General features: G+C 39.4%; 1 protein-coding gene across 2 annotated transcripts; it reads right to left on the minus strand.

Moving 5' to 3' along the window:
* Positions 1–4,365: 4,365 nt before the first annotated feature.
* Ms4a1 (membrane spanning 4-domains A1) lies at positions 4,366–17,204 on the minus strand. Of its 2 annotated transcripts, none has more exons than XM_046445656.2 (7): positions 17,073–17,204; positions 11,579–11,744; positions 11,012–11,131; positions 9,684–9,740; positions 7,853–8,089; positions 7,019–7,120; positions 4,366–6,120 (listed from the first exon to the last, which is right to left on the minus strand). In XM_046445656.2, the coding sequence occupies exons 2-7, from the start codon at positions 11,726–11,728 to the stop codon at positions 5,902–5,904; spliced, it is 885 nt and encodes a 294-aa protein (XP_046301612.1). In that variant the 5' UTR covers positions 11,729–11,744; positions 17,073–17,204; the 3' UTR covers positions 4,366–5,901. The 2 variants fall into 2 exon arrangements, with proteins under 2 accessions (XP_046301612.1, XP_046301611.1); XM_046445655.2 differs by having other exon boundaries at positions 4,366–6,123; positions 17,073–17,202.
* Positions 17,205–17,740: the final 536 nt, after the last annotated feature.

The raw sequence follows: 17,740 nt of genomic DNA on the forward strand, positions 1-17,740 counted from the left end.
TTGACTCTGCTAGGATCTCCCCCGGGTTAGGGGTCTTCTTCCTGGATGAAGCTGTAGAATGTTGTAAATGTTGTCTCTCCAGTTTTTATTTCTCTCTAATAAAATTTTAATCAGACCCTCTTTAACTCATTGCATCTTTTCTGTCACCGACTCTAATTTCTTTATTAAATGGACTTCTCAAAGTATTCTTTTTATTTCATTTCATAATTTCAGCAATTATGTCATCTACTTTCTTTAAAGGTGTTGCCGACAAGACAAGACAAAGTGACAACACAAGCAAAGCAAATAAAGACAGAGTGAAGGGAAAGGGAAGGAGGGAAGGAAAAACCTGACAAGTGTCATCCCGCCCTGTTTGGTTTTGTATTTTGGAATATCTGGGACTCCTTACAAGTAATTTAGAATAGAGGTCCTCAACCTGATGCACATTGAGATCAAATGGAACTAAAGAAAAACAAACCCAACACCTACACCCAAGCTGAGCCAGATGTATTCAGTATCAGCCTCTCTGTGTTAATACTCAAGTGCCAGAAATTTTTAAATTTCCCCAAGTCATTTAAAGGCACAGCTGCTGTTGAAAACCACTGGTTTTGAAAAATGTCATACATGCTAAGCTAAAATGCTTAAATGCCCACCCCATGACATAATTAAGCTCACATCTACTCCTTTTCTCCCTTTTGGAATTTGTCTTTCTCAGAGATTTCCTAATTATAAATTTTCAAGAGGACTCAGGTCAACAAGGCATTTAAAATCATCTCTTGCAGTTCTACATTGGCAAACAAAAAGTCTATGAATAATACTTTCTAGATAAGAATTTAGCTTGGTATTTTGTCAAGCAACAGGTCATGTTAATTGAAAAGAGAAATCTCGTGTCTGTCTCATTTAATAAATGCTAATGAAGTTTTCTACTATCTTGTGACACATAGTGTTCCTGTCATACACTTGGCTTCATTGCAGCTGCTTCCTGCAAAACGTAAAAGCATAACTTTAACAAGTTTCATTTCCTATAAAGATAAAAAGCACAGAGAGTTGTAGATAGGTAACTGGGTAGTTCCTCTGCTGTAGAAGCTGATGAAAAATGGTGCCAGATGATTACATGACAATAGCTTTTTGGCCTTTTAAGGTCATGGACTTTTCCTGGATTTGACTTGGTCCATTGAGTAATATTGCTCTTGTCATTGATGCTGTAGCTTACAAATTTATTTCTACTGTATTAGCCATAATGATTGTTTTTATCAAAGCTGAGAAATATTGATTTGAAGATCAAGATCACTGCAAAAGATACAATTGTTAACAATTAGAATATTAATAAGTTGGACATGGTCTGACTGATACTTAGCTCTAACTGAATATAGATGTCAAAACTTTGCATTGTCTTCTTGACTACTTGCTAGTAAGATGCAGATTAATGGATCCGAATACTATAAACTCCAGGAATACAGATATTTTATTCTGTTATTCACTGCAATATCCTCTGCCTTCAGAATAGTATTACAAGGTAGATACGCAACAAATATTTGTCAATTTGATAAATGAATGTGGCTTTGCACTTACCTGTGAGTGCAGGTTTTAGACCACTCACTATTCAGAGTAATCCCTTGCCCTGATTCTCATGCAAACCCCTGAATTGTCTTTTTTCCTTTTCTTTCCAATCAGATATCTCAAAAGCAGAGTCTGCTTTCACAGTTTGAATGCTTTCACATCACTGTTCATTTTCCAGTGTGTTACAGTCAGTCTTCTCTCACTAATACTTGCCTCAGACGGTTTCTCCTAATGCTGGCAATGACCTCCGAATTGCAGAATCCAGTGGTCTCAATTCTTCAGGCTTTCTCAACATCACTGCCCTGCTGCTTCCTTGTCCTTTGAGACACTTGCCCTTCCTCAGATTCCAAGACAGGATGCTCTCTACGTCCCTCTCCTACTTTCTTAGATGTCTTCAGTTTCATCTTTAGTAGTTGCACTTTCTCTGACAGCTAAATGGGGACATCCTGAACAAAGTGTCACCGTCCACTGGGAACTCTCGTCCATCCCTGTAACTCAATCTAGCAACTTTAGGTGCCTAATTCATGTAACTCATTTTTAATTCTATTCTTTTTTCCCCCCCTGATTTCCAAGCCTCATATCCAGGTGTGTGAGAAGTATTTAGTGGCAAATCTCCCTGCTACAGTCAAAAACCATAGAACTATCCTACTCAGAACTTGTGATCCAATCCCTGTGCCTGTGGCACTATTGGGAGGTGATTGAACCATTAGGAGGTGGGATCCAGTGGATGGAAGTAGGTCACTGGAGATGGGCACTTGAAGGGCATACTGGCGTCCTGGACTCTTCATCTCTACCATGAGGTGAAGGTCATGCCATAAGGTCAATAGCTTTCCTCTACCACATACTCCCCACAGTGATATTCTGCCCCAGCACAGGCCCAAACACAATGGAATAGTCAACCGTGAATTGAAACCCAGAGACCACGACCCTCCCCCACCCCCAGCTTTCTTCCTTTTAAGTTGATTTTCTTAGGTATTTTGTCAAAAGGACAAAAAGCTGATTAGCGCACCATAGTAGATGCCTGATAGATATTTTATTAATGCCTCTTTTTCCACCCAGATAGAAATTCTAAGGAGATAATTTGCCTGTTTTTTCCTCACCATTTTGTGTTGCAGAATAGTCTGTGATCAGTAAATATGTTTCAATAAATGAAATAATAATTTTTCAATGATGGGTTCTGTCTTCCTTTAGGATTTTGTTCTCACTTGCAGCAGAATGCATACTTTTTTACTGGAAATTACAAGGGAAGAGATGAGTAGGGGCCAACCATGATTCCATAGGATAATCTTAAATTTGCTTTGACTTTTGCATTACATGATCCTACCATATTCATTTTATACTGCTTGGTTCTGTAGTTCAAAACACATAATCAGGTTTGAATTAAAGGGAATCTCTTTAAGAATTGCAGACTTAACCTAGAAAAAATTTATATTTGAGCCCCCATGAGTGTTCTAAGTTATTCACCAAGAATTTAAAACAAGTCGAATTCCATACATGATTTCACATGAAATTAATCTGAAGCTACCATTTCTGTGTATTGGATCTTTGAGAATTTCACTTCGACCAGTGAAATTAAAATTTGATTTTCCTGGATTTTAACAGATGACAATACTTCCTACTGGTAGACATGGACAAGGCTTGAATATGAAGCCACATTTTGAATAACAAGAAGAGAAAATACATATCTTACTCAGTTTCTGCAGCTCCAACAGTGATTTGCAACACTTACAACAACAACCCAGAAAAGAAAAAAAAATTAGCAGAAAAAGGAAATACCATAAGTAGCCAGTTATAGTGAACTAGTAGAATACTGAATTAATCTTGATTGACTCATTGAATATTAAGTTGCAATTTAAAAATGATGCTTGTGAGAATAAAGAAAATTATGACACATTGTTGCACATAAAAAGTAGATTATACTGTAATTACTAAAGTGATTGTAATTGCCTAAATTGTGTAGAACTATGAACTATGGTGATCAACCACTTAGTTTACTAGGGACTATCTTGGTTTTAACATTGAAAATCCTACATCCTAGGAAATCCTTCAGGCCTGGATAAACTGGGATGGATGATTACCTTATTGTGAATAAGGATTATTAAAAAACAAGGAAAATTGAAAGGATGTAAGTCAATCTCCTAATCAGTGGGTGCAATTAATTTTTGAAATGTTTTATGGTTGTAAAATTCTTTAAACAAAAGAAAAATGGAGAGGAAAAACTAAAGCTATAGAATACATCTTTCACTTTAGGACAAAGCTTATTTTCTATTGGCCAATGTCATTTGATTCCATATTGATGAAAGGATAATTAGGAAGAAGGTTATGGCAACAATTTTCATTCTTCTTTTGGACATTGATGGTGTCTTATAAGGAGTTATGTGAATTCAGTAAAAACAATTACTTGAGATCATAAAAATGAGTAAAATAAAATTTCTAAGTAAACCATGGGTTTGGAGAGGGGTCCTCATGTATATTTCAGAAGTAGGGAAAATAAGAAATAAAATCTTGTATTTTTTTTAGTTTTTTCTGACTTCATTATTGTTTTCAATGGGTCTGCCACTGCCATTCCCTTTTCTCTAATTAAAGCAGGAGCGATGGTCATGCATTCTGGTCATGCTGTGATTGCTGAGAGTGAGCAATACATTATTAACAACACAGTCCATGAAGATATACTCAGGATTTACAAATGTACTGTCACAAATACTAATTACCTGACTCCTCACCATTCCAGTTCAGATTGAGTGTATGTGAATATGATGAACCCCCATGGTCTGACATTTCAAGATTAAAGAAGGATGGGGAGACACTCACATGAGAATCACCTACTTCAGACAAGAACACAAAGCTTTATTCACTTACAGCTAATTTTGAAAACTTAGCATGGAAAAATGGTTAATCTCCTTTTTAAAAATTGTAATTACAGGAAATATCTTCCACAGATTGTCCTTAACAAAGTGGAAATATCACAGGAAATGAAAATTACCTTATCCCATACACCTACCACATTTGGAAGTGGTAGATTACAGCTTTAGGTTGAAGGATGATCTCAATGTCTTCCTAGGTTAACATTCTTCCTAGGTAAGGTATTGTATCTCTGAACATGAACAGGAATTGAAAAGCAGGATGGCTTTTGCCTGAGACTTGGCACTTTAATTATGCTGTTTTCACACATGGTCTTCTTCCTGAGGATGTCTATGATACTTAGTGTCTGCATTATATAGTCTTCCAGCTAATTAAATACTTATGCCATAACTAGTTTTATGACTGTTGTGAATTTCTAAGGTTTTTATCCAAAGGGGTAAACTCTGATTCTGACTCTCTTTGTAACTCTCCTAACATCTTCTGGTCAGAGTAGCTTCTTGATAACAACTGATAACATGGCTCTGGTAATTTATGCAGACATTGCAGTCTGGTTGCTTTGAACATCACCAGGATTTGAGTATGAAGATCTGTGAATGAAACAAGGTTCTCAGGATTGCTAGCTGTGACTATGACAGGTATGTGTTCACCTCTTTGAATTACTTATAAAATAGGGATAAGCATTCTTTCTTGAACATAGATAATTAAATGAAATTATTTTATGAAATAGTCACCTGTAAAGCATTCTATAAATACATGTTTTGATTATTACCTGAGATTTGAGTACTCATGGTATTTTCTCTAATCATTCTTTCTTCTTTTGCCTATAGGTTAAAAGGAGGGAGACAACGTAACCGAGGGCCAGAGTAGGAGTTGGGGAACTTTAAGAGACATGTTCAAATATAAGCTGTACTATTTGGACAATTAAGGGACTGGGTAGTGACCACTTAGAACTTCCCTAATGGAATGCTGATTCTCCAAGAATATGTCATGGCGTCAGCCCTATGAGATATTGATGGATTGATTCTTTATTGCTTATCGTTATCATTTTATTTCCCTTAAAACAATGATACAAAAGGAACTTCAACAAAAAATGTAGATGGGAAGGAGTTAAAGATAGCTTAAAGGAATGGCATGAGTCAGTCATGGATCTTTTCTACCAGATGCTGAGTCGTCCTGTTGCTAATGGAAAAAACAACTACAAAGCACTACTACTGAAAAGCCTAGCCAAGGGGAGATCTAGTGGGAAATCATGTTCTGCAGCACTTATTCTGCTTTTTTCCAATGTGTGAAAGTTTCCCCAAACAAGAAATAGGACATCACAATCTATTATAATTCCCACATTTGCTGAATGTGCTAGAGATGGGGCTGTGGTCACTCCAGCAAAGACCAGATGGAAACATGGAGAACCAGTACAGAGTGCTTCAAGAAATGGGGTAACTATGTCTCTTAGAAGCTAAATACTAATGCTTAAAAGAGGCAGCAAAATCCAGAAGAAACAGTTTAAGGAAAGCTATCATTTTCTATTGGTGGGGATTCCTGATCATGGGGAGGTTCTGGAAAATTTATTTCTGTTTCTTCTTCTCCTTCTTCTTCTTGGACTGGAATAATTTCAATGTCTTCTTCATTCTTTGTTTGAGAAGGTACCTCAGTTAGCTCAACCACTTCTTCTTTTACTTCAATTGTCTGTTCTTTCTTGTCTTCAGCTGACAGAAGAACCACCTTCTAGAATACAAACAAATTTTTCTTGACCTTTACCATTGGCACCTCTCTCAATCATCTCTATACATATTTCTCAAAAGCCTTCAAGTTTTTAGGCTACTTATGTTGCTTACAATATGCCTCCCAACACCAGGATTAATTTCCCAGGTGGTGAAATCCTTATCAAGTCACTTATCAAAACTGAAGTCTGAGTAAATCCCCTGGGCTGCAGGCATTTGCCACTTTGCCTGGAATGATCACATAGCAGGGGAAAAGAACACTGCAGTAATAGAGGATTCAGACCCTGGTTCTAATTTGCCCTTAGTGGTTATAGTCCTGACAGAGCAATTTTCTCTCTCTGATCCTATTTTCCAAAACTGCACAATAAAGGGATTAATGATGATTTCTAAGTTCTGTTCCAAGTCTAATGGGTTGTGGTTCCAAAGCAGCTGTTACTAGATCTATCACTGGGATATTCATATTTCCCAACTTTGGAGCCTTTTTGGACCTACCTACAATTTTGGAAGAGAAACTGGGAGAAATGGGTGGGAGGAAGAGAGGATTAAAGAGAAATGAAATAAAAGAACTAGTGATTTAATCTTCAACCATCCGTAAACATCAGGTATGGAATCATGACAGCAAGTGGAAGAAAAGGTTAGTGAGAAGGTTCACATATTATAGAACTATCCCTTCTGTCTAGCTATAGACATATTTCTAATTTCAAAGACAGTTTTCTTCATTGCTAGCAGTTAGTATTTTCTGCTCTCCAGAAATACAGCAAGACCTTTTTTTTTTTTTTTTTTTGGTGTGTGTGAAGTTCCCAGTTCCAAAGTCTCACTGGATCACATTATCCACATATGATCCTTTGTAGATGTGAATTTTCGAGAGGGGTGTTATGGACACAGTGGCTCCTACTTACAGCTTGGGGCCTGGAGCAGGATCTTTTCCACTCATTCTCAACAATGCCGGCAGTCACAAGTTTCTGGAAGAAGGCAAAGATCAGTAACAGTGACAAAACGCCCTGAAAAATAATGGAAGAATGAAGGTGAGAATGTAATAATGGCACAGAGAGTATGTTTGGTGTTCTGTAAATGACTGATAACTAAAATCAAATAAATGATTAAAAGATCTGTTCTTTAGCTAAGTAATGACTCCCTGGGAAAACCATTAGTATGGAAGACAGTGACTTTATAACCTGAACCCTTAATGCAACTTCAGGCGTACATCAGATGGTTAATGCATATTGCTGACAGAAGAACTGTCAGTTGAATCATCAGTTTTAGGTAAGAAACAGTAAGTGCTGAGTCCTAAATTAAACTGTATTCAGCTTTCGGTGCAACCCTCCACAACTGAGGGATGAACATTTTTTCCCCTCAAACTCTGATATCTTAGGAATTTCTTCCATGTTTATATTAATAATTATTATAGATATTAACACCACAAATGACATTAATAATTAATGTTGAAACACTTAACACTTTTTATATTCCATACACTGTTCTAAGTGCTTTGCATATATTAACTCATTTATTCCTAAAAAAGAAAGAAAGACAGAAAGAAAAGAAAATGCTATAAAATGACTGCTATCACTATCCTCATCTTACAGTTGAAACTGAGGTAGAGTATAGGTAAAATTCTTGCCAAAGCCACATTTGCAAAAATTAGCAGACTTAGACATTATAGATCTGGAGTTGATAATTGGAATAAAAATGACATATTTCTTCCCTGGAGAGAAATCCAATTTCACACTTACCAAGAACATGGATTGTATGCTGTAACAGTATTTTGTGGATGGAGAGTTTTCCTCAGAGGGATTAGTGGGTTTACAGTTGTATATGTCAATATATGACACAGGAGTTTTAATAATATTCAGACTCTCCATTTTTAAGAAATGTGAAATCGTAATATTGAGTATGTCCATGATCACAAGAATTATTCCAGAAATGGCAGCAAAGAGGCTCAATGAGTTCATTATTACTTTTGCTTGGACCTGAAACAGATAAACAGATCCATTAACTATGTTTAACTTCCATTTGGGAATTATCAGTGAGGAATCCCAGATGTCATTTCTCTGACACCTAAAATTACCAGAGTTTTTTTCTAATTGGTTTTTAGCCCCATTGTCTCTATAAATAAAATCTACATTGTACATATACTGTATTTATGTAAATAAAAACTCAAGTATCTTGTTCCTTTTTTCAGTCTTCTCCATCTCATTTGATGATATGACCATCCATTCAGTTTATCAAGCCAAGCATCTAGGAATGATCTTTGATTCCTGTATTGCATAACCTTATACTTATTTTACTGGCACTCTCCTACCTACTAGGTATTTGATAAATATTTGTTGAATAAATGAAGATGAATGACACCTAGGAGGCAGAGGAGAGAGATTTTTGCATTACACTTAAGTATGGTACTATGGGTATAGGTTTGGAAGGAGCAGATAGCACCCTCCAGGACTGTGGTGTCAAAGAGAAGCAAGGAGTAGCAGCAGCAGCTATGACACCATTGCCAACTCCCTGTTGACATAGGATTCAATCCACCCTGGTCAACCATCTTTCAAGATACAGTTAGGGCTGGCGTCTCTGGGTAGTATAGGTGAGAGACAGTCAATGTGGATGTCCTGCCTTTCATGGATGGTACAAGGTTGAAACAGGAAGATATATGTGACAAGTGCCACAGTGTCATGGGATTGTTGATGATGACTTTACAACACACACATTCTATCCCTGGCCATGTGATCTACAGAGGGCTACTCAGTGGGTCTGGCTGCATTTGGATAATAGAATAATTGATCTCCCCAAACTGAGTTTGTTAGACCACTTTTAGAGGGGACCCATCTCAGTTCACGCAACCCCCTCACTGACTTTACAAGTACTCAGACTTTACAAGTGACTTGGCTTAGTAAGTGCAAGTGTTGGGAGAGGCTTTTTTGAGAGGAAACTGGCTGTAAGCTCCTCGTCACCCATCCAGAATCAGGTGCTCCTCAGGGCAGAGTCTTCCTGGGTGTTTTTTTTTGTAGGTGTTATAAGAACAAGAGCACATGGAAGCTTCTAGCTTCTGAAATACTGTCACATGTTTCTCCATTCCATCCTCATACTGATTTCCCCTAGTAGACACAGGAATGGTAACCATTTCCTATGGTACCATCTCCATCTAGTAGGTGACACCTCAAGAGGTTCATAGAGAAACAGTCTTGCTCAAGATTATAACTTAAGATTCTAACTGAGCTAGAGCATGAATCAGTCACAATGTTGATGACGCAACTGTCCTCAGTGCTGGTCTAGAAGAAATGGCATGGCTTTCAAAAGGTCTGTTATTTTCACACAGCACTTAACACTGACAAGATTTTAAGCACAGTCTTCATAGCTCTGCCTTTAGCTGTGCTTCTGAGGACATGCATAAAGTAGATCTCACTTTCAGGTTTTGCAGGAATGAAATGACAGCCAGCCTTGTGGAGGATCCTTTGCTTTTGAGAGTGGAGAGTCTGTGATTCCAAAGCTCTTTTAAGGTCCTTGTTTTCAACTGAGAAAACAGCTATTTCTCTGATGTGTGGGAAAGAAGGACATATGGTTACTTGCCAGACTCTTCCTGGAGGTTTTCTCTGCTGCTGCCAGGAGCGATCCAGAGGTAATATACTATAAGAAGAGAGGTGAGGTGGTGGGTTCGGGGAAGGGGGAGGGAGTGGGAGAGTTGGGAAAAGGGGGAGAGAGGGAGATCACATTTTAACATTGAGAACTGGTTGTAAAGAAGTCATGAACATTTCCAGCCATTTTCGCTGAACCATTAACCCATTTAATCAAGTGCATTCATTTCTCTTCAGTCATGTTTCTTCCTTATTCAGGTTGGCCTATGTTCAGTCCATGTTATTCAACCACCTGGGAATGCGTAACTTGGAATATAGTAAGAGCATAGAAAACCCACATTTTCTTGTTACTCAGTACACCAAGCAGATAGATATGCCTTAGTTTGTTTCTTCAAATTGAATCAAAAAGCAGCAGCAATAATAACACCACTACTCATTACTGGTGTAGATTGTAGTCAGCCCCAGACCACCATCTTTCAAGCTACAGTTAGGGCTGACGTCCCATGTAGCACAGGTGAGAGGGTATCAGTGTGAAGAAAAAGTTTGAGGAGTTTTCTTTTCCTTGTGTTTGTAACTTGTGAGAATGTTCTTTGGGGCCACAGTGATGCCCATGAGGTGTGAATGAACAGAGAAAGAAGAGTTGAATGTGAAGGCCCTTCATTAAAATGTCAGCTGCCCCCGGAAAGAACCGTGGTTGTTTCTCATCTTCCTTTCCTGATGTTCATGCTGCAAATCAGTGGGAAGCTCTTATTCTAACTCATTTCTATTTGTTCTGAAATTCTCAACTCTGGTCTCACAGTGGCAGCCAGGAAAAGTGCCCTGGGGAAATAAACATCGATGCCCCATGCCATTCTCAGGTGGGATTTCAGGTTTGGAAAACCTGCAAATGACACAGCCCAAGGAAATGTTGCTGAGCTCATAAAGGGAAATTTATTTGGGTTGGGACTAATTTCACCAGGTGCCATAGTAAGTAAACAATTATAGGGAAGAAGAGCAGAAGGGCGGACATGCTGCCTCTGGCTTTCCCAAACCCCAAACATCGAGTGCCTCCTCACCTCCAGAATCGACTGGGGAGGCCCAGCTTGGAACATTCTTTCTTCCCAGTGTGAATCACACAGAGCATCTTTTTCTGAACTCATCTGAAGCATGACCACTAACCCTCAACCCTGGGAGCGCGCTCCCTCTGTTTAGCCAACCTCTCTTCCCAAGGAACCAATAATCTATTTCCTGCCCATGCACTTTCCTCAGTACACAAATGGTCTACATTTTTTTTTAGTATTTTTTTTCACCATTTTACAAGGGGTCATTATATTTTTCACTCACCAGAATGCCACCCCAGAGGGGATACCACACAGTCACACAGATGGGTGCATAGACCCCTGTGGGGATCAGCAGCAGCCCTCCCAGGGCCATGTGGAAGAGCCCATTCATGATCTGGACAGCCTGGGAGAGAAGAGGAGGAGGATGGTGGATGAAATCATCACTGTTGGCAGGCAAGGGAAGGTGGGAAGCCTTGGCTCTAACTTGGAACCCTGCCAGTTGCCTGTAGGAAGTAGCAGTGGTGCCAAGGATTTTGCCTTTTTCTTCTTCAGATACATTTTTCCCACCATATGAGGACATTTCCAGGAAACAAGCATTCTAGCAATAGACTGAGATGAAAGGCCCTTAAAGCTACATACTTCTAAACCAATGGTGACATCAGACCCCCTACAGTGACCCAGTTGATAACTTCTTTGGCACAACCCTGTGTGGACCTGCTGTGTCACATAGGGAGCATGCCAGGTCGGATAACACCCCTTCACTTTGGACTGAATCCCACACATGGCCTGTAGCGTCCGCTTCTGTAGACCAGAGAAGCTCTAGATTTGGAGTGTAGGGTGACTGACTTACCCCCAAAGCCTTAGATTCCCTCATGAAGAAGCTTTGGGTGGGGCCCACCAGCAGCAGCGTCCCCTTGAGGTTTACTTTTGGAGCAGGTTGCATGGAGATAGGGCCCTTTGTAGGGAAAGTTCCACTCAAGGAATTTCTGGGTGTTGACATTTTGTTCTCAAAAGTCCTAAAATTAAAAACAGTAATAAAATAAGGAGAGCGAAGACCAGGTCTTTGATAATCTCCTGTCGCGCATCTGAATGTTTCTCTGTGTGTCTTTGAGGGTAGACAGCGCTCCTCCCTGCTGGCCTGGGATCTGAGGCAAGACCTACTACTGGGTTCTGAGAACCATCTGCAGGGGCTCTTGGGACACATGGGCCTAGGAGTCTCTGCCAGCATTCTCCACAACCTGGCTTGGGGCATACTTTACCTTAAAAGAAAGCTCCATGCATGTCTGTCCACATGTCACAGTTGTCTTCCTTCTTCTTCCTTTTTCCTAGTGCTGGGGTTCAACCCCAGGCCCGGTGCATGCTAGGCCAGGCACCACCACCACGCTACACCCCAGCCCCATCCGCGACTTGTTTGTCTCTCAGTCCTGGATGCCTTTATTTATGCTTCACTATCGGAAAATGTACTTTCTATTGACTTTTGTTGCTTAGTTTCCCCTGCACATTGCAACAGGCCAGAGAACACAGTGAGGACTATCCTTAGAATCTGGAGGGGGCTCTAACTCTGTGACCTTGCGCAACTCATGTCAAGAAGGTTCTGTGATGCTGCATGCAAGACTGCAACCTCCTGAGTCTGATTGCCTGGGTTTAAATACTAATTTACCTATTTGCTCTGAGGTGTTTTAAATTCTTGGGGTCTCAGGTTCTTCAACTATAAAATGGGATCAATAATAATTGTTGTTTTATAGATTGCTGTAAGACTCAAATAGGTGCCTTTTCATGCAGATGTAGCTCAGATGTCATCTCTTCAGAGAAGCCTTCCCTGAACCTTCAACCTATAGTGCATACTCCTCTCCCTCACAACAACATGTTTTATTTGCTTCTTGGCATTTATCCTTGAGGGAGATTAGCTGTATTGTGTCTCTCTTCCCCAGAATGTAAGATCCAACAAAGTAGAGATTTTGTTCTGTCTTGGTCAGTATCTGTAATAATGCTTGAACTTAATACCAGGCACTGTGTCTCCTTTTTGTAGTTGTGAAATGGTGGCTCAGAAAATTAATCAATTTTCCTGAGGTCCTTTGGCAAGTATGGAATGAGCTGGAAGTTACTATGGTCCTCTCCAAAGGAGTAACAGTAGGGAGATAAAATATAGAGGTCATCAATTGTTTGGACCAAAGGAGATGATTTGACTATCATTGTTTTAATTTATCCTTGTTTGTCAGCTGCTTGATGAGAACTGTGTCTGTATTATTGGTGAGGTAATGTCTATAATGGCTATCATGGCTAACAGCAGCAGTGACCACGGATGGGTAGATGTTTTATTTTTCTCCTAAATAGTATATCACTAGGGCAACTCTATTTCTACAAATTCTTCAACAAATATTACTATAAAATAGCATCATATAAAAAATGACCATATATATATATATATATATACATAAAACTAGAACCAGTCCACCTATTCCTAAGGATATTGTAGATTCTCACAGCTTTGCCTTATCATTAAAATAATTATACTTAATGACTTCCGTAGTATCCAACTCACAGTAATGCCAAAAGGTCAGCTGATAGATTAGCAGGAGCTACTAACTAAACTGGTCAAAATGTGTTATAAATAGGATTTTATTTTTACAGGTACTATAATCAGCACTGATACTAAAATGAAGACTCAGTTGATCATGCACTACCCTATTTTATTACAGCAACTTCTGCAAATCTCTTCTGGTTTTTGAAGGTGCTGCCATTTCCATGTCTATTCACTAGAGATCTTACAGCCAATGCAGGTCTGGTTTGCATAATGACTTTTAGGTCCACTAACTCCATCATGTACTGAGAAGTTCAAAGCCACCTGACGTCCTCTGCCACTCAGAATAGCTTTGCATTTTTATCCTTTCCGCCCGCCTGGGTGCTTGTCTCTGAGGATGCACGTTCTGACTTTTCCCCCTCTGTGCCCTTCTGTCCATCTCCTTCCACTAGAATGTTTGCTTTTCCAAGAAATGGGTTCTTCCTTGCACCCACAGTCTCTTGCTCCATTTGTGGCATTACGCTGCAGAAACAGGTTCACCTCTGTTGCCTGTCACTGTTGTGATGATCTCTGTATAAATTTAGGACATTAGCTACCTTGCTCATTTTCAAACTATTGCTTTGAGAACATAAGATAATTTGCAATTGATAAGATACCAAATATTCAAAAACCGTTTGTTATTACCAGATTGTTCTTATGACTAAAATGGGCTACCCCGCCCCCAGTCCCAAAGCTCCCTTTCTTAAGTCGGCCAATGTCCCAGCCATGACCCTCCATCTCCCTTTCCTTTACCCCTGCTTATTCAATCTTTGCACTCTGCTGTCTTCCTCCTGCTTCCTCACCACTTACTCCTCAGCGATTTGTGACTAGTTTCTGTTGGAGTCACTCCTCTGAAACTTCTCTGTTTAAAAAAAAATGTGTGGCAAAGTCAATGTCCCTTCTAAGCAACGTGCCTCAGATCACTTTAATTCCCAGGTTTCAAAAGTTGGAGCCAAATTTTACTCCATCTCCTTTATTTTCCTTTTCAACCAATGGCCAAATCATGCCATTTCTCCCTCTGCAAGTTATTTTGCATATGGACCTTTTTCTATATTCAAATATTCTATGAGTTTGGTTCTCATTTAGCAGAAAATTCTTTTTTTTTTTTTTTTTGTTCCGTAGATTGAACCCAGGGCTTCATGTAGGGCTGGTGCTCTACCACTGAGTCACATCCCAATCATTTCCTTTTTTTTTTTTTTTTTTTTTACTTTTATGTAAGATGCAACAATCTGCAAAATACAACAGAGTATATTCAAGATTTAAGTAAAAAATTACCTATTTTGTCTCTTTTTAAATTTTTTTCAGGCAATAAACCCTAAATCGTTTTAAAAAAAATTGTTCTTATTACTTACACATGACAATAGAATGCATTTTGTTACATCATACATAAATGGAGTATAATTTCTCATTCTTCTGGTTGTACATGATGTAGAATCACATCAGTTGTGTAGTCATATGTACATAGGGTACATGTCAGATTTGTTCTACATTATATATCTTTCTACCTCCATATTCCCTCCCTTCCCTTCACTCCCCTCTACCTAATGCAAAGTAACTCTATTGTTCCCTAGCTACATGCCGCTTATTGTGAATTATCATCCACATATCAGAGACATTCTCAGGAAAGGAAACAATCAATAATGCCAAGAGAGAGCCTACAGAATGGGAGAAAATCTTTACTACATGCACCTCAGATACAGCATTAATCTCCAGTATATATAAAGAACACAAAAAACAAATAACTGAATCAATAAATGGGCTAAGGAACTGAACAGACATTTCAGAGAAGAAGAAATGCAATCGATCAACAAATATATTTAAAAAATTTTCAACATCTCTAGCAACTAGAGAAATGCAAATGAAAACTACTCTAAGATTTCATCTCACTCCAGTCAGAATGGCAATTATCAAGAATATAAGCAACAATAAATGTTGTCGAGGATGTCAGGCGAAAGGTACACTCATACGTTGCTGGTGGGACTGAAAATTGGTGCAACCACTTTGGAAAGTAGTATGGAGATTCCTCAGAAAACTTGGAATGGAACTACCATTTGACCCAGCTATCCCACTCCTTAGTTTATACCCAAAGGACTTAAAATCAACAAACTACAGTGATGCAATTTATAGAAGTTCAACTCAAAAGAGCTAAATTATGGAACCTCAACAGATGAATGGATAAAGAAAATGTGGTACATATACACAATGGAATATTATTCATCCTTAAAGGAGAATGAAATGATGGCATTTGCGAGTAAATGGATGGAGCTGGAGAATATCATGCTAAGTGAAATAAGCCCATCTAAAAAACTGAAGGCCAAATATTTTCTCTGATATGCAGATGCTAATCATTTTCTTTTCTAATCTATTCTTCAGAGGCTCCTAGATCAAATTCTCTAAATCTCTGCTCAAGTCATGCTTTTCCTGAGCTTCAACTCTTGCTGACCTGTTACTGCCAACTAGAGAAACCCTCTCCAGGCCTCTCTAGAGCTTTACAGATCAGCTGCAAGGACTTCCAAAGCTCATGTCCACACCAGAGCCACCGGTCTGGACATGTCTTCTACCTTCTGGGAATCTTCTCCGTTTTGAAATGCTTCTCCCTCCCTCCCTCCCTCTTCAAGTTCTTTCAAACTCTGCTGTAGACATTCACACCCCCTGAGACTGTTGCTTTTTCTCTGCACCTGATTGCAAGAACTTCCCCTTCAGAGCCCACAGCTCTCAGCATTTGTCACATCTCACTCACTACTTTCATCCTAATATTTATTCTAACTCTTCTATGGAGTGTGAATTCCCTAAGGGAATTATCTCTCCCACCAGGATCACACAGGGAACCTGCTTCTTGCATATTGTGAACTCAATGAAGTTTAAACTGAACATCAATTTCAGTTACTTCCTCTGAGCAGGTTTGCGAAAGCTCAGGATGCAAGTTCAAAAGGTGACTAGTGAGATCAAGTCATTTTAAGGGATACCAGGAAAGGAAATCTCTCTCTCTCTCTCTCTCTCTCTCTCTCTCTCTGTCTCTCTCTCTCACACACACACACACACACACACACACACCCCTTCCAGGAAACCATTATGACAATGTTAAAATTATTACTTGCTGCTGTCAATAGAGCTTCCTCCTGTCTCTAGGGCCCACTCCTAATCCTGGCTTCTTAGGTTATAGATTGGAGGTGGGATTTTGTAGCCAACATCCTCTGCAGAAATGTTAGCTGAGGAGGTTTAACATCACCAAAGTGTACTAATATTTAACAATATATCTTTGAAGACAAAAGCATTTAAAGCAAAATTCATGGAGATATTTTCACAGGACGGTGATTGATCATTTTCTTATTTGATAGCAGGCAGTCCTATACACTTCTGTATTTTAGTTTATCCAATCTTCATAATGTGAGGAGAATTTCTATTGGTCCCATTTTATGGATGAGGAAGCCAAGGCACATAGAGGTTTAGCAATTGGCCTAAGGTAGAAAGAAGGCTTGCAGGAGGCAGAGCTCCAGCTTAAACCCCGTAGGTTAGAAGCCGTGCTTTAAGGTACATGCTCCAATCTGCCACTTTTGTAGAGTGACTCTGAGTTGGTTGTCCATAGTAGTTCTGGAGAGAGAGAGAGTAGCTAAGGGTGTGGGCGAGCAGCAAGCCTTGAAATCACCCTGGCTTAAATCAAGATGCCATGACGAAGCCTGACAAGAGAAGCCCTAGAGTTAAAACAGAATCTCTACTCTTTAAGATCATCTTATGCCTTATCACCTCCCTGTAGTCACTTAATCAAAGGAAACGGATTTCTTACCTGGCTCTTCAGGGCTCAAGGGCTGATGTGAATGCCTGCCGCTGGGTTCAATCCTTGCTTTGATTTCTCAAGAATCGAGGCCTGGGGGTGGTACTTCTAACAGAAATCAGGTGACAGGAAATCAGTAGCTTCTGCTACCTTGAGTTTTGCTCCAATTATTTAGGTTTGATATAAACTGACCAGAGCCAAAGGAGATACAAAAAAAGTTTCTGCTTCACCAGGAGGTTTCACTTCCTGAAAAACACCCCAGGGGACCGCCTGGTACCCTTCATGGTACCTCAATTAGAAGAACTTTTGCAGCCCCCACCCTGTGAGCAGGTGTGGACGGTGGGTCCCTAGGGAAAGAAGGGCTCTAGAAATTCTCCAAAGATAGGCTTTAGGGCTGCCTTTTGCCCTCATGTTTCACTTTTATTGGTGAGTAGGTGGGGAGGAGGTATCCATGCGGAGAATCAAGAATTATTGTGCACATACACTTGGGAGTGCTGTACTTTTGTTTCCCAAACATTGGCCTCATTTGCTCACGTTGAGGGTTTTTGCAGACCCTATATGTCTTATATCAAATTTAGCAGAAATGGCCTAAGAATACAATATGGTGCCCAGAAGCTTAAATCCATATTTGGGGATATAAATTGAAATAGTACTTTTTGCATGGATCTGGCTTTTTTCAG

Source organism: Marmota monax, unplaced genomic scaffold, assembly GCF_021218885.2.
Source record: "Marmota monax isolate L192 unplaced genomic scaffold, Marmota_monax_Labrador192_F-V1.1 WCK01_AAM20220418_F8-fsc00038, whole genome shotgun sequence".
NCBI classification, from domain to species: Eukaryota; Metazoa; Chordata; class Mammalia; order Rodentia; family Sciuridae; genus Marmota; species Marmota monax.